Source organism: Eptesicus fuscus, chromosome 3 (assembly GCF_027574615.1).
Source record: "Eptesicus fuscus isolate TK198812 chromosome 3, DD_ASM_mEF_20220401, whole genome shotgun sequence".
Taxonomy (NCBI): domain Eukaryota; kingdom Metazoa; phylum Chordata; class Mammalia; order Chiroptera; family Vespertilionidae; genus Eptesicus; species Eptesicus fuscus.
Genome location: NC_072475.1, coordinates 106,980,689 through 107,008,121, shown reverse-complemented (window position 1 = coordinate 107,008,121; position 27,433 = coordinate 106,980,689). Strand labels below are relative to the sequence as shown.

Genomic DNA, 27,433 nt, shown 5'->3' with positions numbered 1-27,433 from the left:
CGCCCCTGGGTCCGGGTGAAGCTGGATCCTGGGTCCGGGTGAGGCTGTGAGCCCCTGGATCCGGGTGAGGCTGGGTCCCGGGTCCGGGTGAGGCTGTGCGCACCTGGGTCCGGGTGAGGCTGGGTCCCGGGTTCGGGTGAGGCCTCGCGCCCCTGGGTCCGGGTGAAGCTGGATCCCGGGTCCGGGTGAGGCCGGATCCCGGGTCCGGGTGAGGCCGTGTGCCCCTGGACTCGGGTGAGGCCACACGCCCCTGGGTCCGGGTGAGGCCACACGCCCCTGGGTCCGGGTGAAGCTGGATCCCGGGTCCGGGTGAGGCTGTGTGCCCCTGGATCCGGGTGAGGCTTGGTCCCGGGTCCGAGTGAGGCCGCGCGCCCCTGGGTCCGGGTGAGGCTGTGTCCCGGGTCCGGGTGAGGCCACGCGCACCTAGGTCAGGGTGAGGCCACGCGCCCCTGGGTCTGGGAGAGGCCACGCGCCCCTGGGTCCGGGTGAGGCCACATGCCCCTGGGTCCGGGTGAAGCTGGATCCCGGGCCCGGGTGAGGCCGTGCGCCCCTGGATCCGGGTGAGGCCACGCGCCCCTTGGTCCGGGTGAAGCTAGATCCCGGGTCTGGGTGAGGCTGTGTGCCCCTGGATCCAGATGAGGCTGGGTCCCGGGCCCGGGTGAGGCCACACGCCCCTGGGTCTGGGAGAGGCCACGGGCCCCTGGGTCCGGGTGAGGCCACGCGCCCCTGGGTCCGGGTGAGGCTGGGTCCTGGGTCCGGGTGAGGCTGCGCGCACCTGGGTCTGGGTGAGGCCACGCATCCCTGGGTCCGGGTGAGGCCTCGCGCCCCTGGGTCCGGGTGAAGCTGGATCCTGGGTCCGGGTGAGGCTGTGAGCCCCTGGATCCGGGTGAGGCTGGGTCCCGGGTCCGGGTGAGGCTGTGAGCCCCTGGATCCGGGTGAGGCTGGGTCCCGGGTCCGGGTGAGGCTGCGCGCACCTGGGTCCGGGTGAAGCCACACGCCCCTGGGTCCGGGTGAGGCCACGCGCCCCTTGGTCCGGGTGAAGCTAGATCCCGGGTCCGGGAGAGGCCGTGTGCCCCTGGATCCAGATGAGGCTGGGTCCCGGGCCCGGGTGAGGCCACGCGCCCCTGGGTCTGGGAGAGGCCACGGGCCCCTGGGTCCGGGTGAGGCACGCGCCCCTGGGTCCGGGTGAAGCTGGATCCTGGGTCCGGGTGAGGCCGTGAGCCCCTGGATCCGGGTGAGGCTGGGTCCCGGGTCCGGGTGAGGCTGCGCGCACCTGGGTCCGGGTGAAGCCACACGCCCCTGGGTCCGGGTGAGGCCACGCGCCCCTTGGTCCGGGTGAAGCTAGATCCCGGGTCCGGGAGAGGCCGTGTGCCCCTGGATCCAGATGAGGCTGGGTCCCGGGCCCGGGTGAGGCCACGCGCCCCTGGGTCTGGGAGAGGCCACGGGCCCCTGGGTCCGGGTGAGGCACGCGCCCCTGGGTCCGGGTGAAGCTGGATCCTGGGTCCGGGTGAGGCCGTGAGCCCCTGGATCCGGGTGAGGCTGGGTCCCGGGTCCAGGTGAGGCTGCGCGCACCTGGGTCCGGGTGAGGCCACGCATCCCTGGGTCCGGGTGAGGCCTCGCGCCCCTGGGTCCTGGTGAAGCTGGATTCTGGGTCCGGGTGACGCCGTGAGCCCCTGGATCCGGGTGAGGCTGGGTCCCGGGTCCGGGTGAGGCTGCGCGCACCTGGGTCCGGGTGAGGCCACGCATCCCTGGGTCCGGGTGAGGCCTCGCGCCCCTGGGTCCGGGTGAAGCTGGATCCTGGGTCCGGGTGAGGCTGTGAGCCCCTGGATCCGGGTGAGGCTGGGTCCCGGGTCCGGGTGAGGCTGTGCGCACCTGGGTCCGGGTGAGGCTGGGTCCCGGGTCCGGGTGAGGCCTCGCGCCCCTGGGTCCGGGTGAAGCTGGATCCCGGGTCCGGGTGAGGCCGGATCCCGGGTCCGGGTGAGGCCGTGTGCCCCTGGACTCGGGTGAGGCCACACGCCCCTGGGTCCGGGTGAGGCCACACGCCCCTGGGTCCGGGTGAAGCTGGATCCTGGGTCCGGGTGAGGCCGTGAGCCCCTGGATCCGGGTGAGGCTGGGTCCTGGGTCCGGGTGAGGCTGCGCACACCTGGGTCCGGGTGAGGCTGGGTCCCGGGTCCGGGTGAGGCCACGCGCCCCTGGGTCCGGGTGAAGCCACGCCCCTGGGTCCGGGTGAGGCCACGCGCCCCTTGGTCCGGGTGAAGCTAGATCCCGGGTCCGGGAGAGGCCGTGTGCCCCTGGATCCAGATGAGGCTGGGTCCCGGGCCCGGGTGAGGCCACGCGCCCCTGGGTCTGGGAGAGGCCACGGGCCCCTGGGTCCGGGTGAGGCACGCGCCCCTGGGTCCGGGTGAAGCTGGATCCTGGGTCCGGGTGAGGCCGTGAGCCCCTGGATCCGGGTGAGGCTGGGTCCCGGGTCCGGGTGAGGCTGCGCGCACCTGGGTCCGGGTGAGGCCACGCATCCCTGGGTCCGGGTGAGGCCTCGCGCCCCTGGGTCCTGGTGAAGCTGGATTCTGGGTCCGGGTGACGCCGTGAGCCCCTGGATCCGGGTGAGGCTGGGTCCCGGGTCCGGGTGAGGCTGCGCGCACCTGGGTCCGGGTGAGGCCACGCATCCCTGGGTCCGGGTGAGGCCTCGCGCCCCTGGGTCCGGGTGAAGCTGGATCCTGGGTCCGGGTGAGGCTGTGCGCCCCTGGGTCCGGGTGAGGCTGGATCCCGGGTCTGGGTGAGGCCGTGAGCCCCTGGATCCGGGTGAGGCTGGGTCCCGGGTCCGGGTGAGGCTGCGCGCCCCTGGGTCCGGGTGAGACCACGCGCCCCTGGGTCCGGGTGAGGCCACGCGCCCCTGGGTCCGGGTGAAGCTAGATCCCAGGTCCGGGAGAGGCCGTGCGCCCCTGGATCCAGGTGAGGCTGGGTCCCGGGCCCGGGTGAGGCCACGCGCCCCTGGGTCTGGGAGAGGCCACGGGCCCCTGGGTCCGGGTGAGGCACGCGCCCCTGGGTCCGGGTGAAGCTGGATCCTGGGTCCGGGTGAGGCCGTGAGCCCCTGGATCCGGGTGAGGCTGGGTCCCGGGTCCGGGTGAGGCTGCGCGCACCTGGGTCCGGGTGAGGCCACGCATCCCTGGGTCCGGGTGAGGCCTTGCGCCCCTGGGTCCTGGTGAAGCTGGATTCTGGGTCCGGGTGACGCCGTGAGCCCCTGGATCCGGGTGAGGCTGGGTCCCGGGTCCGGGTGAGGCTGCGCGCACCTGGGTCCGGGTGAGGCCACGCATCCCTGGGTCCGGGTGAGGCCTCGCGCCCCTGGGTCCGGGTGAAGCTGGATCCTGGGTCCGGGTGAGGCTGTGAGCCCCTGGATCCGGGTGAGGCTGGGTCCCGGGTCCGGGTGAGGCTGTGCGCACCTGGGTCCGGGTGAGGCTGGGTCCCGGGTCCGGGTGAGGCCTCGCGCCCCTGGGTCCGGGTGAAGCTGAATCCCGGGTCCGGGTGAGGCTGGGTCCCGGGTCCAGGTGAGGCTGCGCGCACCTGGGTCCGGGTGAGGCCACACGCCCCTGGGTCCGGGTGAGGCCACGTGCCCCTGGGTCCGGGTGAAGCTGGATCCCAGGTCCGGGTGAGGCCGTGTGCCCCTGGATCCGGGTGAGGCTGGGTCCCGGGTCTGGGTGAGGCCGCACGCACCTGGGTCCAGGTGAGGCCGCGCGCACCTGGGTCCAGGTGAGGCCACGTGCCCCTGAGTCCGGGTGAAGCCATGCCCCTGGGTCCGGCCGAGACCAAACCAGAGGGAGTCGGACCTGCATTACCACCATTTGTCCACCATCCAGAGCTGAGAGGTCAGTGCCGACATGTACACATAAGGAACTGGTGGACATTGAAATTGGGTCTCTAAAGAACTGTTGGTCCAGAAAGAAACTCACTACAGACTGATTCATTTGCCTGTCAGCATAACTATTATTGCTCGTCTCACATTCAGTTCTTATAAGTATATCTCTAGTGACACATGATCTCACTCATCTAGGGGAAATGATGAACAACATAGACTGATGAACAAGAACAGAACCAGAAACAAGGAGGCATCGATCGGACTATCGGGCCTCAGAGGGAGGATAGAGGAGGGTGGGGGGAGGGGGGAGAGATCAACCAAAGGACTTGTGTGCATGCATATGAGCCTAACCAATGGTTAAGTTCAGCAGGGGGTTGGGGCATCCGTGGGGAGGGGTGTGGGATGGGAATGGGAGGATGAGGACAAATATGTTACACCTTAATCAATAAAGAAATTAAAAAAATAATAATAATAAATAAATAAATAAATAAATAGAAAGAGAGAGGCCCAGGCCAGCCAAGCCATCACACTCCAGCCTGTTGCCTGCAGAGGAAGGCCACCAGTGGCAGGGGAGGGGGGCAGCGCTGCACAGGTGGCAAGCAGTGGCAGCGGCAGGGGTGGGGCCAGCTGCCCACAGCCAGGGGAAGGAAAGCCCTGCTAGGCCATGATCTCAGGCCAGGCCTAGGGACCCTACCCGAGGGGTCCCGAATTGTGAGAGGGTGCAAGCCGGGCTGAGGGACCCTCCCCACCCCCCGAGTGCACGAATTTTTGTGCACCAGGCCTCTAGTTGGTTAATAAAATTATATAGGTTTCAGGTATACAATTCTATAGTACATCATCTGTATATTATTGTGTTCACTACTCCAAGTCAAGCCTCCTTCTGTCACCATTTATCCCCCATAAACCTCTCAACCTCTTCTAGTTACTCCCACTCTCTTTCCCTTATGTAATAACCATACTATTGTCGGTGTCTATAAGGTTTTTAAGTTTTGTTTGTTTTTTACTTAATCCCTTCTCCTTTTTCTCCCTGCCTAAAACCTGTCTCCCCTCTGACAGCAGCTTGTTCTCTATGAGTCTGTTTCTCTTCTGTTTGTTAGTTTATTTTGTCTATTAGATTTCGCTTATATGGTGTATGTCTTTCAGTAATTAGCTTATTTCACTTAGCATAATGTTCTCCAGGTCTATCGATGCTGTTGCTAAGGGTAAGATTTCCTTAATTTTTGTAGCCTCCTAGTATTCCATTGTGTAATTGTACCATAGCATTTTTATCCACTCATTTACTGATGGACACTTGTGTCTTGAAACACAAGCTTCAGAATCTTGGCTGTTACACAGGGGTGCATGTGCATATATTCTTTCCATTTAGTGTTTAAGATTTCTTCAGATATATTCTCAGAAGTGGATTCATTGGATTATAAGGCAGTTCCATTTTTAAAAATTAAATCTTTATTATTGAAAGTATTACATATGATCCCCTTTTTACCCTATTGACCCCTTCTAGCCTGCCCCCATTCTCCACCACAGGCCTTCATCACCCTATTGTCTGTGTCCATGAGTTATGCATATATGCATGTAAGTTCTTTGGTTGATGTCTTCCCACCACCACCCCCTCCCTCTAAGTTTCTGCAGTGTGTCCCATGCTTCTAGGTCTCTGGATCTATTTTGTTTATCAGTTTATTTTGTTCATTAGATTCCATATATGAGTGAGATCATGTGATACTTGTCTTTCTCTGACTCACTTATTTCACTTAGCATAATACTCTCCAGATCCCTCCATGCTGTCTCAAAAGAGTAAGAAGATTCTAGAGATCCTTCTGTTTTGTTTTTCAATCCTCACCCGAGGATATTTTTCCATTAATTTTTAGAGAGAGAAGGAAAGACAGAGAGAAATATCGATGTGACATAAACACATCAATTGATAGCCTTCTGCACAAGCCCAGACCAAGGCCGGGACCAGGGAGGACTCTGGAACCGAGGTACATGGCCTTGACTGAAATCGAATCCGGTACCCTTCGGTCCACAGCCCGACATTCTCTCCACTGGCCAAACCAGATAGGGCAAGAGATCCTTCTTTTTCACTGCTGCACAGTATTTCATGGTGTAAATGTACTATTATTTTTTAGCCACTCATCTACTGATGGGCACTTGGGCTATTTCCAGATCTTAGCTATTATAAATTGCACTGGTATGACCATAGGGGTACATACATTTTTTTCTGATTGGTGTTTAAGTTTTCTTAGGATATATTCCTAGAAGTGGGATCACTGGGTCAAATGGCAGTTCCATGTTTAAATTTTGAAGAAACTCCATACTGTTTTCCATAGTGGCTGCACCAGTAAGCATTCCCACCAGCAGTGTACTAGGGTTCCCTTTCCTCCACATCCACACCAGCACTTGTCATTTGTTGATTTGTTGATAGTAGCCATTCTGGCAGATGTGAGGTGATACCTCATTATCATTTTAATTTGCATCACTCTGATGATCAGTGACTTTGAACATTTTTTCATATATCTCTTGACCATCTGTGTTTTCTCTTTGGAGAAGTGTCTGTTTAGGTCCTTTGTCCATTTTTTGTTTGTCTTTCTTTTGTATGAGTTCACTATATATTTTGGATATTAAACCTTTATTAGATGTATTATTGCCAAATATGTTCTCCAATACAGCCTTTCATTTTGTTGATGGCTGCGCAGAATCTTTTTATTTTGATGATGTAGCCCCACTTGTTTATTTTCTTCTTAGTTTCCTTTGTCCTAGGAGGTGTATCCATAAACATATTACTATAAGAGATGTCTGAGATTTTGCTGCCCATTTTTTCCTCTAAGATTTTTATGGTTTCATGACTTACATTTAAGTCTTAATCCATTTTGAGTTTATTCTTGTGTATGGTGTAAGTTGGTCTATATTCTTTTCTTTTGCATGTATCTGTACAATTTTCTCAACCCCATTTATTGAAGAGACTTTCTTGACTCCATTGTATGTTCTTGCTTCTTTGTCAAATATTAATTGAGCATAGTGGCTTGCATCAATTTCTGGGATCTCTGTTTTGTGCCATTGATCTATATCCCTGTTCTTGTGCTAGTACCAGGCTGTTTTGAATACAGTGGCTTTGTAGAATAACTTGATATCTGGTATTGTGATCCCTACAACATTGTTCTTCTTTCTCAAGATTGCTGCAACTATTCGGTATCTTTTTTGGTTCCATATAAAGTTTTGGAGTATTTGTTCTAGATCTGTGAAATATGCCATTGGCATTTTAATAGGGATTGCATTGGTGGTATGGACATTTTAATTAGTTAATTATACTAATCCGTGAACAGGGTATATTCTTCCACTTGTTTATATCTTCCTCTATCTCTTTTTTCAACTTCCTGTAGTTTTCCGAGTACAAGTCTTTTACCTCCTTGGTTAAGTTTATTCCTAAGTATCTTAATTTTTTTTGTTGCAATGGTAAATGGGATTATTTATTTAGTTTCTGAGAATTCATTATTGGTGTATAAAAATACCATTGATTTCTGGCTATTAATTTTGTATCCTGCTACACTGCCAAATTCATTTATTAAATCTAGTAGTTTTTGGTAAGTCTTTAGCGTTTTGTAAGTACAAAATCATGTCATCTGTGAATAATGAGAGTTTTACTTCCTCCTTTCCAATTTGGATGCTGTTTATTTCTTGTCTTATTGCTGTGGCTGGGACTTCCAATAATATGTTGAATAAGGGTGGTGAAAGCTGACATCCTTATCTTGTTCCTAGAGGAAATGGTTTAAGTTTTTGCCCATTGAGTATGATGATGGCTAAAGTATCATATATGGCTTTTATTCTGTTGAGATATGATCCCTCTATTCCCACTTTGCTGAGAGTTTTTATCAAAAATGGGTGTTGGATTTTATTGAATGCTTTTTTTGCGTCTGTTGATACGATCATGATTTTTTGTCTTTCAATTTGTTTATGTGATGTATCACATTTATTGATTTGCAAATACTGTACCAGCCTTGCATCCCTGGAATAAACCCCACTTGGTTATGGTGTATGATTTTTTTAATATGTTGCTGGATCCGCTTTGCTAATATTTTGTTGAGGATTTAGCATATATGTTCATTATGCATATTGGCCTGCAATTGTCTTTCTTTGTTTACCTGGTTTTGAATTAGAATAATTCTGGCCTTATAATAAGAGAATGGAAGTGTTCCTTCCTCTTGGATTTTTTTGAATACTTTGAGGAGTAGAGGTGTTATTTCGTCTTTGAATATTTGGTAAAATTTTTCTGTGAAGCCATTCAGACTAGGGTTTTTTTTTCCTGGGAGTTTTTTTGATTACTGCTTCTACTTCATTAGTTGTTATTGGCCTTTTCAAGTTTTCTGATTCTTCCTGATTCAGTTTTGGGAGATTGTATTTTTCTAGGAATTTGCCCATTTCCTCCACATTGTCCAGCTTGTTGACATATATTGAAATCATATCAAGCATCTTCTCAAATCACAATAGAATGAAATTAGAAATCAACTATAGCAAGTTTGTCATAGTATTTTCTTACAATCCTTTGTATTTCTATAGTGTCAGTTGTTAATTCTCCACTTTCATTTCTGATTTTATTTATTTGGGTCATCCCTGTTTTTGGACGAGTCTGGCTAACAGTTCATCAATCTTGTTTATCTTTTCAAAGAACAAGCTCTCGGTTTCATGGATCTTTTTTATTTATTTATTTATTTATTTATTTATTCATTTATTTATTTATTTATTTTTAGTCTCTATTATATCATTTATTTCTTCTCTAATCTTCATTATTTCCTTCCTTCTAGTCACTTGGGGCTTTTCTTATTGTTCTGTTTCTAATATTTTAAGTTGTAGGGTTAAAAGTTTATTAATAATTTTTCTTATTTTTTTGAGGTAGGCCTGTAATGCCTTTCAGGACTGCTTTTGCTGTGCCCCAGAGATTCGAGGTTGTTGTGTGTTTACTTTCATTTATTTCCAGGAATTTTTTTTTATTTCTTTCTTGATCTTATTGGTAACCCATTCATTTGGTTAATAACATGCTATTTAGTCTCCATGTGTTTGAATGTTTTTTAGTGTTTTTACTGTAGTTGATTTCTAATTTCATTTCATTGTGATGTGAGAAGATGCTTGATATAATTTCAATCTTCTTGAATTTGTAGAGACTTGTTTTATGTCCTAACATGTGGTCTATCTTTGTGAATGACCCATATGCACTTGAGAATAATGTATATTGTGCAGCTTTGGGGTGAAATGTTCTACAAATGTCAATTAAATCCATCTGATCCAGTGTGTTATTTAGAGTCACTGTTTCCTTGTTAATTTTTGTCTAGAAGATCTATCTGGTGAAGTCAGCAGTGTGTTAAAGTCCCCTACTATGACTGTTTGGCTGTCAATCTCTCCATTAAAGTTCTCTAGAAGTATTTTTTGTTCTGTTTTGTTTTTAATATATTTAGGTGCCCCTATATTGGGTGCATATATACTTGAGTGGCCAGATTATTATGATCTCTAAATGCATAATAATCTGGCCACTCAGTGTGTGTGTGTGTGTGTGTGTGTGTGTGTGTGTGTGTGTATATACATATATATATATATATATATATATATATATATCCTACCTTATAATAGAGAAACATGCAAATTGACCGCACCTCCACTATGCCCATGATTGGGCCTACGAGAGGCTTGGGGCGGGACTCCGGGTGGCCTATCCGGCCGTTGAGAAGACCAAGATGGTGGCGCCCAATCCTCTTAGTTCCGGGGGTCCCGGGGGCGATCACCACCCTGGAGGGGGCGTGGCTGGGCTGAGCCAGCCGCTCCAGGGGGTCCCGGGGGCTAAGGCCACCCTGGGGGAGGCGTGGCCGGGCTGAGCCAGCCGCTCCCGGGGATCCCGGGGACTAAGGCCACCCTGGGGGGGCGTGGCCGGGCCGAGCCAGCCGCTCCCGGGGGTCCCGGGGGCGATCGCCACCCTGGGGGGGCGTGGCCTGGCCCAGCCCGCCGCTCCCTGGGGTCCCTGCGGCGATCGCCACCCTGGGGGGGCATGTCTGGGCCCAGCCAGCCGCTCCCAGGGGCGATCGCCACCCTGGGGGGGCGTGGCCGGGCCCTGCCAGCCGCTCTCGGGGATCCCTGGGGCGGGGGGGCGTGGCCGGGCCCAGCCAGCCTCTCCCGGGGGTCCCGGGGCGATTGCCACCCTGGGGGGGCGTGGCCGGGCCCAGCCCGCCACTCCCGGGGGTCCCCTGGGGCGATTGCCACCCTGCGGGGGCGTGGCAGGACCCGCCCAGCCGCTCCCGGGGGTCCCCAGGGAGATCGCCACCCTGTGGGGGCGTGGCAGGACTCGCCCAGCCCCTCCCAGGGTCCCTGGGAACATTGCAGGCATGTGGTTGCTGAGACCCATACCAGGCCTCTGACCACAGATTCATAGCTTTGCAGAGACCTACGGCAGGGATCTGCCTCATCTGCAGAGAGACAGAGGTTCTGCAGTGCCCCCAAGACGTGGGTGGGCCCAGCCAGGGATCAAGGGGCATGGAAGGACTCCTGGCAGAGGGGCAAGGACCCTCACCCCTGAGGCGGGGGTTGAGGGGTAGAACCACCTCAGTGAAGGGGTGCTGCACTGCAGGGTACTGGACTGACTGACATGATTCAGAGAAGCTCCCAGTGCTAATGGGCCTCGCTCAGGCGGCCTTCACACTTCAGAGGCAGTGACTACTGCTCCTGCCTTCACCCAAAAGCAAGCTCGCTACACCCTGCCCCATAGCAGAGCATGCCTAGGCAGTGAGTGGGAAGCCTTCCACCTGCTTCGGAGAAGGGCGGGCAGTAAAGAATGGGGGGAGAGGAAAGAATGTGGAGCATCCGCAATGAAGAGGTGCTTGAGAAAGAGGCTGGGAAGCCTGACTGGAAGGTTTGTTCTGTTTGCTGGGCCGCTGCCCCTTAGGAAGCGCAAAGAGCATGGCTCTGAGGGCTTCCTGTGTGCTGAGTCAAGTTCCACAGCCAACTGGAATTGGCCTCAGTTTCCTGGTCTGTAAAATGGATGAAGCGTGTCCCAGTGCCTTCACTGAGCTTTGATGGCCAATTGAGATACTATATAAAGAAAATGAGGGAAGAAGTGAGAAAGAAAAGGAAGGACAAGAAACACAAAAGAAAGACTGAAAGGAACCTGTAAACCCATTGTCACTTAAATAGGGAATATAGTCAATAGAGTTGTAATGATGGTATGATGCCAGGTGGGTACTAGAAATATCGGGGAACACTTTGTAAAGTATATGATTGTCTAACCACTATTCTGTAACTAATATAAAACCTGAAACCAATACAAAATAATGTTGAATGTAAAGAAATGAAAATTGGAGTGAAATGTTTATAAATTTCAAAGTTTAAATAAAAGCTGTAAAGGAAGGAAGGGGAGAATAAAAAGTGTTTTTCATTTTGCCACTTCATTAAAAAGACAGTTGTCTTTATATGGTGCTTTTATACTTTTCTAAGTCATTATCTCATTTTAATTTCCGGGCAACTTAAAGACAAGGTAAGTATTCCCTCCACTATTCAAAGAAAGGAAATCTTGGTGTCTGGTCCTAATGATTCAATCGTCAAGCCCTTATTGTACAGCAGGGTTATTAAAATTTTCTGTGCAGGGTCATATCTATACTAATAAAAAGCCTTGGGGGTGATCAGGCCAGCAGAGGGGCGGGTATTTGGGGGCAATCAGGCCCGCAGAGGAGCAGTTAGGGGGCAATCAGGCCAGCAAGGAAGCAGTTAGGGGGCAATCAGGCAGGTAGGTGAGCGGTTAGGACCCAGCGGTCCCGGATTGTGAGAGGGATGTCTGACTGTGTGGAATCGGGCCTAAACCTGCAGTTGGACATCCCCCGAGGGGTCCCATATTAGAGAGGGTGCAAGCTGGGTTGAGGGACACCCTCCCCAGTGCACGAATTTCGTGCACCGGGCCTCTAGTATATATATATATATACACTAGAGGCCCGGAGCATGAATTCATGAATTCATGCATGGGTGGTGTCCGGCCAGCCTGGCCAGGGGGAGGGGACATGGGCTGGTGGCTGGCCTGCCTGCTGGTCGAACTCATGGTCGAGGGGACAATTTGCATATTAGCCTTTTATTATATAGGATATACACTGAGTGGCCAGATTATTATGTGTTCAGAGATCATAATAATCTGGCCACTCAGTGTATGTTTACCTGGGTTATACTCTCTTGTTGAATTGATCCCTTTAGTATTATGTAGTGACCTTTGTTGTGTCTTGTGATGGCCTTCATTTTGAAGTCTATTTTGTCAGATATGAGTATTACTACCCCAGCTTTTTTATGTTTCCATTTGCATGGAAAATATTTTCCCATCCTTTTGCTCTCATCCTGTGTGAGTCTTTTGTTCTAAGTGCGTCTCTTGTAGACAGCATATAGTTGGGTCATGATTTTGTATCCATTCATCCACCCTTTTTCTTTTGATTGGAGCATTTAATCCATTTATATTTAAGGTTGTTATTGATAGGTACTTATTTATTGCCATTTTAATTCTATATGCCTATGTTTCTATATATTTCTTCTTCTCTTTATCGCAGACCCCTTAGCATTTCTTTCAGTGCTGGTTTGGTGGTGATAAACTCCTTCAGCTATCTTTTTGTCTGGGAACCTCTTTATTTCACCATCTATTTTGAATGATAGGCTTGCTGGATATAGTACTCTTGATTTCAGGACCTTTCTTTTCATTACCTTGAATACTTCATGCCATTCCTTCTGGCCTGTAGAGTTCCTGATGAGAATTCAGCTGACAGCCTTATGGGAGCTCCTTTGTACATAACAAATTGCTTTTCTCTTGCTGTCTTTAAGATTCTTTGTCTTTAATTTTTGGCATTTTAATTATGATGTGTCTGGGCGTGAGCTTGTTTGGGTTCTTCCTGCTTGGTACTCTCTGTGCCTCCTGGACTTGTGTGACTGTTTCCTTCACTTAGTTAGAGAAGTTTTCTGCCATTATTTCTTCAAACATGTTCTCTATCCCCTGCTCACTTTCTTCTCCTTCTGGCACTCCTATTACGTGAATATTGTTTTGATTCATGTTGTCCCACAGCTCCTTTAAGCTGTCCTCCTGTTTTTCAATTGTTATTTCTTTTTGGTTCTTTGATTGAGTGATATTTTTCTGCCCTATCTTCTAATTCACTGGTCCAGTTCTTAGCTTCCCTTAATCTGCTGTGTATTCCTTCCAGTGTGTTCTTTATTAGCTCTATGTCATTCTTTATTTGTGAATGGTCTTTTTTCATAGTTACTATATCTTTTCTCATGCTGTAGAGCTTCTTTGCCATCATTATGCTGAACTCCATATCAGATACATTTCTTATCTCCATTTTGTTTACCTCTTCTTCTGGAGAATTCTCTTATTCTTTTATTTTGGGATTGTTTTTTATCTCCCCATTTTGTCTGACTGTTTGGTTTTGTATCTGTGTATTAGGTAGATCTGCAATGACCCAATATCTAGTGCAGGACAATGGCAGATGCTGTATCTGACTAGCCCTGAGTTCCCTGTTTGGAGCTGTCACCAATCCACCTCTTAAGGCTTCCTCTGCTGGGGCTGGTTGCCTTTGGAAAGGACCAAGATGTGCACCAGGTTTTGCTTTTCCTAGCCCAGGGCCAGAAGGAGATCAGAGACTCAAAGCCTCCAGAGATCCAACTCTGCCTGCAGTCCAATTTACACTCAGTTTTGATTAGACTCAGACTATCAACCACTGGTTGGGGCAAGAGGACTTCCAACAGGGTGGGGCAACTGCCTTCCCTTCAAGCAAAAACCACCTGGATATCAAAGGTCCTAGAGAAAGATGTCCTCTGTGGGCAGCTGTATTACACTGAAAAATGACTGGGATCAGAGCCTGGAGAATTGGAGCTAAGTTCCAGGTCTGCTATTTACTGAGTGCTCTGAAGCAAGCTAAGTTTTTAATATCCTGGGACTAATGAGAAGTTCAGGGGTAACTCTAGAGTAAATGTTAGGCAAAATTGCAAGATGATAATGTTGGAGATGGAGGTCAGGTACTTATACTAGTATATGCTTAGAAGCTTATATTTTGTATCTCTAATGCAGTCTTTCTCAACCTTGGTACTATTGGCATTTTGGACTGAATAGTGTGTGTGTGTGTGTCTGTGTGTGTGTGTGTGTGTGTGTGTGTGTGTAGGTGTATCCTGTACATTTTAGGATGTTGAGCAACATCCCTGGTCTCTACCCACTAAATACCATAGCACTGTCCCAGTTACAGCAAATAAAAATTTCTACAAACATTACCAGATATTGCATGGGGGCGGTGGTGGTGGCAAAATCATACTTGTTGAGAACCTTTGCATTAATGCAGAGCCATTGAACCTAGGGAAAGTCATTTAAAACCCCACCAGGCAGAAATAACTGGTTTTTAGCATTTGATGAATATTTTTTCATCATGCTAGAGGATTTAAGGTACTCTTAAGGATTTAAGATCTTGACCTTGTTCTTGAAGTTATAACCTGTTAGCCTCTCACTAGTTGGCAGCAGAGAATTGGGTAGTGGCAAGACTTTTTTGTTTGTTGCCTCTATAACCACTGTGCACTGGCCCCCAACTCAGTATTTTTTTTGTGTGTGGTATACTTCTTATAGGTACCACATTTAGGCTAAATAAACTGGTTTGGTAGGAAAGCATTAGTAATTCATGTTTTTCATGTAGGTTTTACAAACTAGTTAGTAGTTATTATTAAGGTTCTATTATATATCAGATGTGAATCGCTGTATCTGAATACTCAAAGGCCTCTAGAAGCTAGCAAATGGTACCACTACTTTATAGATAAGGAAATTAGTACTCAGGAGGCTAAGTGAATTTCTTAAAGTCACCCAGAGAGTAGGTAGAAGAGTCTGATCCCTGCCCAAGTCTGTCTGATTCCAGAGCTCGGGGATCTTTTCTATACATCACTGCTGCTGCATTCATTAACTTTTAGCAGCAAGCACATGTCAGTCCTTTATGTAAAGGGCGATTAGGTTGCTAAATATTGGACAGATAACTTTGGATGGATGCACACACCCCTGACTAGATTTACTTCAGTCACTTGGCAAATAGAGTAAGTGGTGGACATGTGAAGATCACACAGGGAGTAGCACTGAAATATGTTTATTGGGGAACATTGTTCTTAGGTGTCACCCCTTCTCCTCCCAGCAGAAGGCAGTATGCATTCATCCATAAGCAATAGAATCATAAAATTGCATAGTTATCTTTACAAAAATGTTTGCTAAATTCTTAATATTTGAAATGTTCACAAAAGCTCATTACTTTTCAGTTTGGAAAAAAAAGATAAATGGTCATAAAAACATTTTATGCTTATTAATAACATGAAAATTTCAGTGAGAAACTAATTTAAGAAAATGTTATCCAACAATTAATAGTATTTCTTGTCCTAGCAAATAATGTTTATAAATTAGCTTTAAAAACAGTGTTCTAATGATTGTATTTTTCTTCAGAATAGAAATTTATTGAAAAATATTGTAATAATTTCTCTGAATCAAATGAAATAGTAAATCCAAAGTGCATGGGGCTAATCTATACCAATAAAAGGGTAATATGCTAATTAGACCGGATGTCCTTCTGGACAAAGCCATGGTGGCAGGGCTGAGGCAGAGGCAGTTAGGGGCAGTCAGGCCAGGAGGGGAGGGCAGTTGGGGGTGATCAGGCCGGCAGGGGGGGCCAGTTCGGGGCAGGCAGACCAGCAGGGGGGGTGTTGGGGGGCAATCAGGCTGGCAGGGGATGGGCAGTTGGTGGTGAGCAGAGCAACAGGCAGAGTGGTTAGGGGCGATCAGGCAGACAGGCAGGCAAGAGGTTAGGAGCCAGTGGTCCCAGATTGCAAGAGGGATTTCAGATTGGAGAGGGTACAGGCCGGACTGAGGGACACCACCCTCCGCCCCGTGCACAAATTTCATGCACCGGGCCACTAGTAAATAATAATAATCTTCAAAGGATTCTCAGAAGAGTAAATAAGAAGTTGTAAGACCATAAGATATTTTTTATTTCATAATTATAATATTTTTTTTACCTGAACTAATTTCTGGTTTATTGAGTGATAAGAGAATTGAATAAAGCTATTTTGTTCTAACTCAGATATTTTTTCCTACAAACAGAAACACTGTCAGTTGTTGCTGTGGAACTAGAACTAAGGGACTTCTTGAATGTCCTTCCAGAAGATGGCACTGCAGCATTTTTCTTGCCATATCTTATTTATTGCAGCCGAAAGAAATCATTGACTTGAAGGTATCATTTGGAAATCAGCATAATAGCATGTGACACTGAATTTAAAACAATTGAATGCCAACTAAAAATATAAATAAATAAAGGATTTTCATATTGAATATGTGCATATATTGCAAATGCTTTCATGTTGCTTACCTTACCATGGTATTTCATAATTTATTACCTGAATCCATTAAGATTCCACCTAGAATCTAAAAACTACAAGGTAAAAGAATTTTCTGAAAGAAGCCATATATTTTTAGAAATAGAGATTGACTTTTATTTCAAAGAACATCAATTTACTTTTGTCAGAGATATGGCAATCGTTTTTATCCCAGGACCACAAAGAACCATTTTGCAATTATGTGTGAAAGAATGTCACTCCATAAGGTCCAAAATTCAGTCTCCTTAATTTTTCCAGTTTTTCTATTGGGTCCCTTTTTAAAACAATTTTCTTTGAGAAAGATGTTAATATTTTCCCACAGTAAAAGATTTCAAACTTTATTATTTTGTTACTTTTAAAACTCACTGCTGCCTTTCTCTCTCAATCACATGAAGTAGAATTTTACAAAGTAACTTTCTTGACTGGCTGTTACCATGATATGCTGAACACATGCTTTTCAGCCAAAACCTCATTTCCATTTTTCATTGAGGTGTACTCTTGCTCTTTTAGCTAAGAGTGTATGTGAAAATAAAGGAATATATAATTGTATTCACAACTGTGTCATCTTTTTTAATTTGTCTCAAACAATTTTGAGTCCAAGTTCAGCTCATTGATAGTGTGCTTTGACTGCGTAAGGCTGGGCATAGTGCTACTCACCAGGCATCTGCCACAACCATATTTTGAAAGTTTTCTGAGGATTTAATCTATACAGTTCTTAACTTGGCTTTTTTTCAGTTCCAGATTCATATCCTTTTGACCATTTCTTTAAGGGTTCATTTTCTATTTTATTTTAAACTAGAGGCCCGGTGCACAAAATTCGTGCATGGGGGGGTGTCTCCCACAGCCCAGCCTGCACCCTCTCCAATCTGGGACCCCTCGGTAGGATCAGGCCTAAACGGGCAGTCGGACATCCCTCTCACAATCCAGGACTGCTGGCTTCCAACCGCTTGCCTGCCTGATTGCCCCTAACCGCTTCTGCCTGCCAGCCTGATCACCCCCTAACCACTCCCCTGGCAGCCTGATCAACGCCTAACTGCTCCCCTGCTGGCCCGATTGCCCCTAACTGCCCTCCCCTGCCGACCTGGTCACTCCTAACTGCCCTCCCCTGCTGGCCTGGTCACCCCCAACTGCCCTCCACTGCTGGCCTTGTCACCCCTAATTTCCCTCCCTTGCCAGCCTGGTTGCCCCTAACTGCCCTCCCCTGCAGGCCTGGTCGCCCCCAACTGCCCTCCCCTTCAGCAGGCCTGGTCACTCCCAACTGCCCTCTCCTGCTGGCCTGATCACCCCCAACTGCCCTCCCTTATAGGCCTGATCCCTCCCAACTTCCCTTCTCTGCTGGCCTGATCACCCCCAACTGCCCTCCCCTGCTGGCCATTTTGTGGTGGCCATCTTGTGTCCACATGGGGGCGCCATCTTGTGTGTTGGAGTGATGGTCAATTTGCATATTACCTCTTTATTATATAGGATACTCATTTAATTTTTACTTTTAATTTTTATTTTATTATTTATTACTTTATATTTTATTTTAAATTATACTTCCCTGTACCCCTATGTCTACTGGTTCTTAGGAATGTTGTCAGCAGCACATTAGAGGGATTGATGGAGAATCCAAAGATTGGAAATATATTAATGAATCTTAATAGTAATCCTTTGAGGACTATCCAAGGACAATATCTGGTCATAGATTTTTTTTTTAAAATACAGCTTTATATAGCCCCAGTGATAGTGACACAAATGGCCTATATCAGTGGTCAGCAAACTGCAGCTCCCGAGCCACATGCAGCTCGCGAGCCGCGGTTTGCCGCTCTGTTGACTAATGAGTTTGCCAACCACTGACCTAGACTCTCGATTCCAATAATTACAGGCTGTTGTTGTTCCTTGTGATTAAGCCCCTATCCCAGTGGTCGGCAAACTCATTAGTCAACAGAGCGGCAAACCACGGCTCACGAGCCGCGTGTGGCTCGCGAGCTGCAGTTTGCTGACCACTGGCCTATATGAATCAATTAAAGTACCTAGTGTGTTAGAGTAGGCCATGTATAATAGTCATGTGAAACAGGTAATACAGTTTTCCCGCAAATGCACAGAAGTGTATGTTTTCAGTCTTCTTTTAATGTTTATAGACATTCCTAAGTAAACATTCTATTCAACACTTTCACATACGTTATAATGAATTGGTGGTGGTTGTTTTTTCTTTTCACTTAACACCAATTTATTTCTTTCAGCCAGACTTGGTCTCTATAGAAAAAGAAATTTTAAGACCATTATTAAAAATAGTATATATCATATGATTAAAAAATGTACATGGTGCTTTAAGTATATTCTAATTTTTTAACATTAGTTATTTTGTTTAATTATCCTAGATTCATTTATATTTTTCTGCTTGCTCTATGTTTAAAAATACGTCTTTCATTCCAGTACTGCTTTGTTTCAAGAAAAATTACTTCCCTCCCTCTTCACCTCCCCCAAGATCCTTATTTATACTAATAAAAGCTTATGTGGTTGTCACACCCTCACACTGTAACAATCCATCACCAGGAGGTTGCATGCGCAGCGGGCGTGCATGGGTGGGCTGGGACTTGACTCTGCATGCGCGGCGCAGAGGTGGGTCCCGCAGCGCATGGCGACGCCGGGGGTCCCAGCGGCTCTGTGCAGGGGTGGGTCCTGGTGGCCCTGCATGGAGCCGCAGGGGCGGGTCCTGGTGGCTCCACACGGCGACACCAGGGTCAGTCCCGGCAGCTCTGCACAGTGACACCAGGGTTGGGTCCTGGCAGCTCCATGCAGCAACGCTGGGGGCGGGACCCCCGGCTCCGGCCTACCTCTTTGGGGCAATCCATCAAGGAACCCTGGATAGGTGGGCAGGGCCTACTTCTTTGGGAAGATCAATCGTGGGGCTCCCGCACTGTGAGAGGTCACAGGCCAGGCTGGGGAAGCCCCCACCCGAGTGCACGAATTTTGTGCACCAGGCCTGTAGTTAATTATAAAGGGAAAATAGTAACTTTACAGTGGAGAAACCTGGCTGATACTACCTTAATTAAACACTTAAACATAACTCAATAAGGGAACAAATCAACATCTTCTGCCTCTTGACATGTGTACTGAGAGAAACAATATCACTTCTTTGAGAGACTGGCCAGGAAATGCCTAATCTGAATCTAATCATGAGGAAACATTAGGCAAACCCAAAATGAAGGACATGCTATAAAGGGACAGCCTTGTATTCTTTAAAAATGTCCCAGTTGCAAAAGAGAAAGACTGAGGGACCTGTTTCAGACTGAGGGTGACGGAGGACATGCTAGCTGGATGCGACACATAAGCAGGGTTTTCATTTTCTAGGAAGAATGTGAGTAGAACAGTTGGGGCAATTAGAAAAGGGTATGTAGTTTAGGATCACTTTTAAGTTCCTGATTTTGATATGTGTGCTATGTTTATGCGTGAGGATATAATTTGTTTTGAGGAACATGAGTATATCCCATATAATAAAAGCCTAATAAAAGCCTAATATGCAAATAGACCAAATGGTGGAATGACCAGTGGAATGACCGGGTGCTATGACATGCACTGACCACCAGGGGGCAGACGCTCAATGCAGGAGCTGTCCCCAGCCTGCAGGCCCCAGGCCAGCCAAGGTGGGTCTATCAGGGGCCTCCCGATCGCCCCGCCAGTCTCCCCACAGATTGGCCCTGATCGCTGGCCAGGTCTAGGGACCCTACCTGTGTATGAATTTTTTGCACTGGGCCTCTAGTATATTTATAATGTATATATAATGTGGATATGGAGAGAGACAGGGAGCTAGGAGAGAGAATAAGAGAGCAGATGTGGCTGTGCAAAAGAGCAACATTTTGTGGAAAATTGTAATATCTAGATAACTGGGTGAAGGGCGTATGGGATATATATATATATATATATATATATATATATATTTTTTTTTTTGTACCGTTCTTTCAGTTTTTCTGTAAGTCTGACATTATGTCCAAATGAGTTTTTAAAATTTATTTTCATTAAGTTAATATTGGGTTAGATATTTACCAAGCAGAGTATTATATTGGATTTGGCTACTTAATAGAAATCAGAGGCCTGGTGCACAAAATTCATCCTGGGGATCGGGCCTAAACCGGCAGTCAGACATCCCTCTCACAATCTGTGACCACTGGCTCCTAACTGCTCACATGCCTGCCTGCCTGATTGCCCCTAACTGCCCCCCTGCCAGCCTGGTCTCCCCCAACTGCCCCCCCTGCCGGCCTGGTCACACCATGCAGCCGCTGCTCAGTCATTTGGTTGTCCCTCACTAACCCCCCTGCCGGCCTGGTCGCCCCACGCAGCCTGCTTGTTCAGTCGTTTGGTCGTCCCTCACTAACCCCCCTGCCGCCCTGCTGGCCTGGTCGCCCCACGCAGCCTGTTCGGTCGTACATTTGGTTGTTTCAATTGCGATGGTCACTTAGGCTTTTATATATATAGATACAGACTATACAGTCCCGGCCTATAAGGAACTTAAAGCTAAGCAAACTTTTTTTCTAGAGGCTACTCCAAAATGTCACAGTATTAAAAAAGTACCCTTTATTATATTTGTCATAGGAGGTCTTTATTATGCTTCCTCTGGTAGAGAAAATGAAGCATTACGTTAAGTATGACAGGCCATCCATAATTTTTTTCTAAATTTTTTTTGGGGTGTGTGTAGGAAATTGTGTTCCTCCTGATGCATAATACTGAAAGATTTCAAGCTAACCTCCACTGCTCTCTGTGTGTCATGGTAGGAAGAAAATTATGAGATTCAGAATTAATGTAAGTTGCCCAAAGCTTTATTAAACTTTAATTTAAAGATAATTCAGACTGATAATGTGGCTCCCCACTTTTCTGTATATAGTTTAAACTGTCTTTTTTATTCATTACTCCTTTCAGTCCCATAAAATACCTTTCTCTTTGTAAATGCCAAACTTCTCTTTAAATTTTTTTCCAACATGTGTTTTTCCTTCACATTTTTCATTTGTTCTACAATTTTCTCTATGGCCTTTTTTTTTTTTTTTTTAACTTCCCTACTTTATTTATTTCTAATGATTTTTAGAGAGAGAGGAGATGAAGAGAGAGAAACATTGAGGTGAGAGTGGAACATCAATAGTCTGCCTTTTGCATGCCCTCCACCGAGGATCAAGCCCACAACCCCAGACATGTGCCCTGACCGGGAATTGAACCAGCAAGCTTTTGGTGCACAGGCTGATGCCCAACCAACTGAGGCACACCAGCCAGGGCTTCTCTATGGTGTTTTTTTTTTTTTTTTTTAATATGTATTTTTATTGATTTCAGAGAGGAAGGGGGAGGGAGAGATAGAAACATCAATGATGAGAGAGAATCATTGACCGGCTGCCTCCTGCACACCCGCTTCTGGAGATCGAGCCCGCCCATGACCAGAATCGAACCTGGGGCCCTTCAGTCCGCAGGCTGATGCTCTATCCATGGAGCCAAACTGGCTAGGGCATCTCTGTGGCTTTTTAAGATAATCTCCCCTTTCTTAACCAAGCAAGCAGTCGTCTCTCTCTCTTCTCCTCTAGACTCATTATGCAGGGAAACCTTTTCCTTGTCTGTGTGGGGTTGCTTATAGCAGCATCCTCTATGTGCCAGCAGTTTGCATGCATGGATTTCCTACCTAACTGTTCTCTTGCCCTTGGTTATTTTTTCTGAATAAGAACCATCCTTTTGTATGGTAAGTGTGTATGCTAATGTTCTTTAGAGTCTCAAGTTTTCTTTTTCTCTTTGATCCTTCACCCTGCTCATCAGTTGCTGGCATGAAGCCCAGAGGTTTGTTTGCCTTTGTGAGTCTCGGGTGTTCCAGTGCTCAGTATGCTCTTTGTGATCAAAATTTTGCATGGAAACAGTTTCTTATGGTGCAAGGTGTTTATGTAAGACCCAGGAGAAATTAAATCTTTTCATTTGCACTGATGATGCAAATGATTTGCATCTTTCAGTGCTTTTTAATTTTTGAAATATGTTTACTTCTATATTTTCTTCCATTTATATATTCTCTTTATGCCTATATTTAGGAAACACAAGGAGTTGTTTTCTCTACATGATTTCCCCTGTAGGGTTTGCCTTGGCAATTCCCACAATTCTGAACTCAGAAGACCCAGAAAAGAGCAGAACCTGCAGCCACAAAGCAGGAATTTTACTTTTCATATAACACATTGTGTTAGTGTTTATCCACAAAAGAGCTGTTTGTTTTCCTGTGAGTGCATGCTTGTGCGTCTGTGGGGGAGGGAGTGTTCCTGCTGGGGTGGGGGAGTGGGAAATTTATATTCTGTTTTCTCCCAGGATCTTTGCTGTGATCGGCATGTTTCTGTCACCCCACCTCCCCCACCACCCAAAATTGTTATATATTGAAAACCTAATGTCCAAGATGATGGTTTTAGGAGGTAGGTCTTTGGGAACTGATTAGGTCATGAGAGCGGGGCCCTCGTGAATGGGATTTGTAGACTCCAGAGAGCTAGTTTGACCTTTCTGCCATGTGAGGATATAGCAAGAAGTCTGCAGCCCGAAAAAGGACCCTCACCTGATCATGCTGACACCCTGACCCCAGACTAATAGCCTTCAGAACTATGCAAATACATTTTCATAGTAGCTACCCAGTTTTGTATTTTGTTATAGCAGCCAAATGGACTAAGACAGTCTTTCACAAACAATAATCAAGAACACCCTCCCACACACACACACCTGGGCAGTGTGGTTTAGTGGTTGAGCATCAACCTATGAACCAGGAGGTCATGGTTCAATTCCAAGTCAGGGCCTGTGCCTGGATTTCTGGCTAAATCCCCAGTAGGTGGTGTGCAGGAGGCAACCAACCAATGATTCTCTCTCATCATTGATGTTTCTTTCTCTTCTATCTGAAATCAATAAAAATATATTAAAAAGATATTTTTTTTAAAAAAGAACACACCCTGCCCTCTAGAACCAAGAAAGACACTGTTCTGCCTGATTGCATAGTTCGAATTATATTGATTATTTTTTTTGGGGGGGAGGGATGTTTGTGTACCAGGTACCACCTAGGAAAAAAAGCTAGTTTTAAGAAAGAAATTAAATGTGTGATCCATGATCAGTTTCTTTATAGATGATATAACTGCTCACTTATATCCACTTTAAGTATAATTACACTGCATCTAATTGGTGTCATTTGGACTAGCTTAAGGAGTAGTGGTGCTGTTTTCAAAAAAGCAGTATCTCATACCATTTAGCAATAAAAAAAATCCTGTTCAAAGGTAGAAGAGGCAGAAAGAACAGCAAATTCACAAATGCTTCCTATCAGGGGATGCATTTTGACAAAGTAGTGCATCTTAATTATATTTGTGGGTATATGACTTCTGGGATCACTAATGTGATGCTCACCTTTATTTGGTAGAACGGTGTAAGTAGTTTCCATTCCAGCATGGATGTGGTCAGTCACATGGCAGTGGAGTAACCAGATTCCAGGTGTTCTTGGGACCATTTCTAGGGTTTGGTATGTCCCAGGGAAAACGTCAAAGACATCAGAACTATAAACGCCCCTGTGCTTAATTAGAAAAATGACAACATTTATATGAAGTATATTATCTGTGAGAATTCATTCAAATGTTTCATTGGCCAGCTCAGATATTAGACAAAAGGATTTTTTTTAAAAAAAGCCCCTGTATATTTCTGTGTTAAATACAAACAGTGGGATATGTGGTCCTTGGGTTCCTGCTAAAGCCTTGGCACTATGGCCTTCAGGTAAATGTGGAGGAAAGAGGTCTGTTACCTCTGACATTTCGACAATGTTTTGCTTTTTATTGGAGCACTTGTGTTACACAAGGGACAATTCCTACCCTCTCTGCTAACACTTCTATTCAAATGCCCTACCCAGGAATATAACTGCAAATCCCAGGAGGAGTCCCAGATGTAACAAAGATTGGTAATGGCAATTGAAACTGCTACGTGCCACACTCTGAGAAAATAGTTATCTCTTGAAACTTTCAGTTTTCTATAAGTCTCTCTGAGGAAATATTTTCTTCATTTGTATTAAAACATTGTCAAATTGAGTAAGAATAATGACCATGGCTGGCTCTTACCTTGTATCGGAAGCTGTGGCCATGGAAATGCACGGAGTGCAAGTCTATCTCATTGCCCATTCCCATCAGGTACCAGTTGACTTCATCTCCCGCATGCATTGTGAGGCCTTGCAGGTTCCCAAACATTCTCCCATTAATAGCTGGGGAAGCACATGATTTTTATGTTACCTTTCAGGATATTTTAAACCAAGAGCTATTTCATAAAAATATGATTGCGAGGTCAATGAATGGGATCTTTTCTGAGGTACTTACTAGAAGTTATTTCACGACAGATGAGGGAAATGAGTACTTTAAGGTCAATAATGTCACACTGCTATCTAGTCACTTAGCATCAAAAGCCTTAAGCCTGATTTGAGTTTATTTAAAAGGGAATGAGACTTTGGAATGAGGAGAGAAGTAAATAGATGATTTTGCTTTGAACAGAATACTACCTCACTTACAAAGCGAGACAGATGTGGTTCATTTTAAAATGAATAGCCTCCAAAATAATTGTATTTGAAAGGAAAGGGTTTTAGAATAATGTATCATACCATGCATTTTATTGCTTTCTATGAATTCATCATTGTCTTTGTTTACTTTCTCAGGGTGATCAGAGTATGTTTTGATGTTGTCATCTAAGTACCAAGATTCATTCTCATCAAAAACTAAAAACAGAAGTGAAAATTCCAGTTTCTTTATAGGATTGAATACTTTCAGGTAATGTCTCCGACAAACAATCAGTGGACCAATTAATCCACTATAGAGATCCTGAAAAGAGCAAAAACTTCAGTCATCCTTGTGATATAGGTCAGGATTTGTTTGTTAATCCTCACCTGAGAATATTTTTTCCATTGATTTTTAGAGGAAGTGGAAGGGAGGAGGAGAAAGGGAAAGAAACATCCATTTGAGGAGACACATCGATTGGTTGCCTCCTGCACATACCTCACTGGAGCTGGAGAATGAACCTGCAACCCAATTACATGCCTTTGGGAATCGAACCTGAGAGCCTTTAGTGCACAGGCTGGCACTCTAGTCACTGAGAAACAGCAGCCAGAGCTAGGTCAGGATATCAGAGAGCTGGAGGGGAACCTTCTTGCCCATGACCTGAGGAATTTTGGAAGGACTGATTTAGGCAGTAAACTTTGCCCAGGGTGGTACAGTCAAGTCAGCAACTTTCTACTTGAAGCTGTTAAATTGGAACAATGGTGAGTTACAGGTAGGTGGTGTGGGTGCAGAGGCCAAATATTGACTCAGCTAATGAGCAGCAATTTAAATGTTGGTTTGCCTATTCCATAAGCCAACCGCTATGCCAGTCACTGACATTCCAGAGACGAATCATATAAAGCCCCTGCCCTGTAGGAACTCAGTCTAGCAGGGAACTAGAGGAGCAGAGGAAGGAACCTCTTGCTGTGCTGGAGGTATGCACAGTGCTAATGAGCACAGAGGAGGGAGACTCAGGTGACTGAGGCCTATGGAAAGGCTTGTTTGGCTGGGCATTAGTAGTGGCAGATTAGTTCCTGAAGCACCTTTGTGTTGTATCATGATCAGGAATTTTAGATTTTGTCTTGTAGGACATAGGTGGCCACTGAAATATTGAACATGGAATGGCAGTGTATTTGCATTTTAGCCCAGCCGTCCTGATGGTGGAGTGAAGGAAGGCTTGGAGGGGGGAGAGACTGGAGACTAGGAAGCCATTGCATTGTGGGGGCAAATTACAAGGACCTGATCTATGGAGATGGAGAAAAGGAATGGGCTGAGGCCTATGTAGGTGAATTCCTTGGCGGAGCTAAGAGGGTGCATTCGACACTTTATATCCATGGTTCCAGCTTGAACAACGGAGTAGATTGGGTGCTTAGGTGCTATCTAGTACAACAGGAAATACAGGAGGAGGTGGAAGAAGGTCTTGATTTCCATTTTAGAGTTGCTGAGTTTCCAGTGCCTATGGGACATGCTGGTGGAGATGTTCAGTCGATGGGTGTATAGACAAATCTGAAACTCAGGAGAAAGATTGGGACTAGAGATTTAATTCTATAAAAGAATTTGAGGACCTGATCTGATTTGTCATTGTTGAGTGTTTTGTTGGCTTTGGAATATTTAGTTAAATGGCAGTATTAGTTGTGCTGTGATTGGTGAGGTCAGCATTTTAACCCTTTGCACTCGCTTGCTTTTTTCTCGATTCCTTTATTCTAATGCTAACCGTGTCGAGTCACACTCGACATCCGAGTGCAAAAGGTTAAACCATGTAATAATAGAGCTCTGAAATCACGGACTTCAGTTCTTTGTGTTTATGTATTCTGATGTGAAAGGGAAATAAAAAATTATTGATTAATATTTAAATCTGTGTTACCCACAATCAGCAGTCATAGATGTATCCTTAAATACAAACAAAAAGAAACCGAAGTGAATTGCAGAGCCACTTACTCCCCTGGGAATTTACCGTAGAACTGGCCTACAGGAAACTGTAACCTCATCTTCCTTCAGCTGTGTGTCTGTTTTGGGGCTTTTCACAGAACACAGATGATGTAAATTTACCTTAACTTGATCTACAGTTGAATAGTAGGCCCATGGAATACAAGCAGAATCCTCACTTCCAGCTCCAGATCTTTCTGGGATTTTCCATATGTAAGTATGAGTTTCACCTAAATTAATCAAGTATTGATGCATCCAGTTATATTCGGTATATATACATATATATGCACACACACACACGTACATATGTATTTATATACAGGCTTAGTCTTAAAAACCAGTGACCCAGAAACCAGAAATGTGAAGGAAATTAGATTTAAAAAGTAGTGGTACTCAAAATTGTTCTCAGAAATTTAGTTTTAGGATAAATTGTAAGATACACATTTCTATCTTCTTTGTCAGTGATGAATTAACTGGACTTGGCATGCATACAGTACCACAATAGCCAGGAGAGGGTGAAATAGGGCCCAAACACTGAACCAGACCCTCATAGATTTTCCCCTCCTAGTTGTTTTGACTTTCAGGAGGTAACAGTGAGCCTCCTCACAGTGCCCGGACACAACCAGACCAAGCCAGGCCAGACTGAGCTCAGAGGCTGGAGTGGGTGCAAAAAGCCAAATGAACTCCACTGAGCCCTACTGGTGGCCAGAACCAAAATCTGCCCCTAGCTGCACACCAGATCTCGAGG

The 27,433-nt window shown here is 46.5% G+C and overlaps 2 protein-coding genes across 4 annotated transcripts in view; one reads left to right on the top strand and one right to left on the bottom strand.

Moving 5' to 3' along the window:
- HPS3 (HPS3 biogenesis of lysosomal organelles complex 2 subunit 1) overlaps positions 1–16,728 on the top strand; it is a 72,966-nt gene extending 56,238 nt beyond the window's left edge. For 2 of the 3 annotated variants that reach the window (XM_054714112.1, XM_008159004.3), the window contains one exon: positions 15,960–16,728. In XM_054714112.1, coding sequence (XP_054570087.1) covers positions 15,960–16,087 — 128 coding nt within the window. In that variant the 3' untranslated portion in view covers positions 16,088–16,728. The remainder of the gene's footprint in view (positions 1–15,959) is intronic. The other variant, XR_003614986.2, reaches the window with a different exon arrangement.
- Positions 16,729–18,387: 1,659 nt separating this feature from the next.
- Positions 18,388–27,433, bottom strand: part of LOC103302017 (ceruloplasmin) — a 61,055-nt gene continuing 52,009 nt past the window's right edge. Inside the window, exons 15-19 of the mRNA XM_008159009.3 lie at positions 26,809–26,915; positions 24,828–25,044; positions 24,298–24,437; positions 23,600–23,762; positions 18,388–18,466 (exon numbers count right to left, since the gene is read on the bottom strand). Coding sequence (XP_008157231.2) covers positions 18,450–18,466; positions 23,600–23,762; positions 24,298–24,437; positions 24,828–25,044; positions 26,809–26,915 — 644 coding nt within the window. The 3' untranslated portion in view covers positions 18,388–18,449. The remainder of the gene's footprint in view (positions 18,467–23,599; positions 23,763–24,297; positions 24,438–24,827; positions 25,045–26,808; positions 26,916–27,433) is intronic.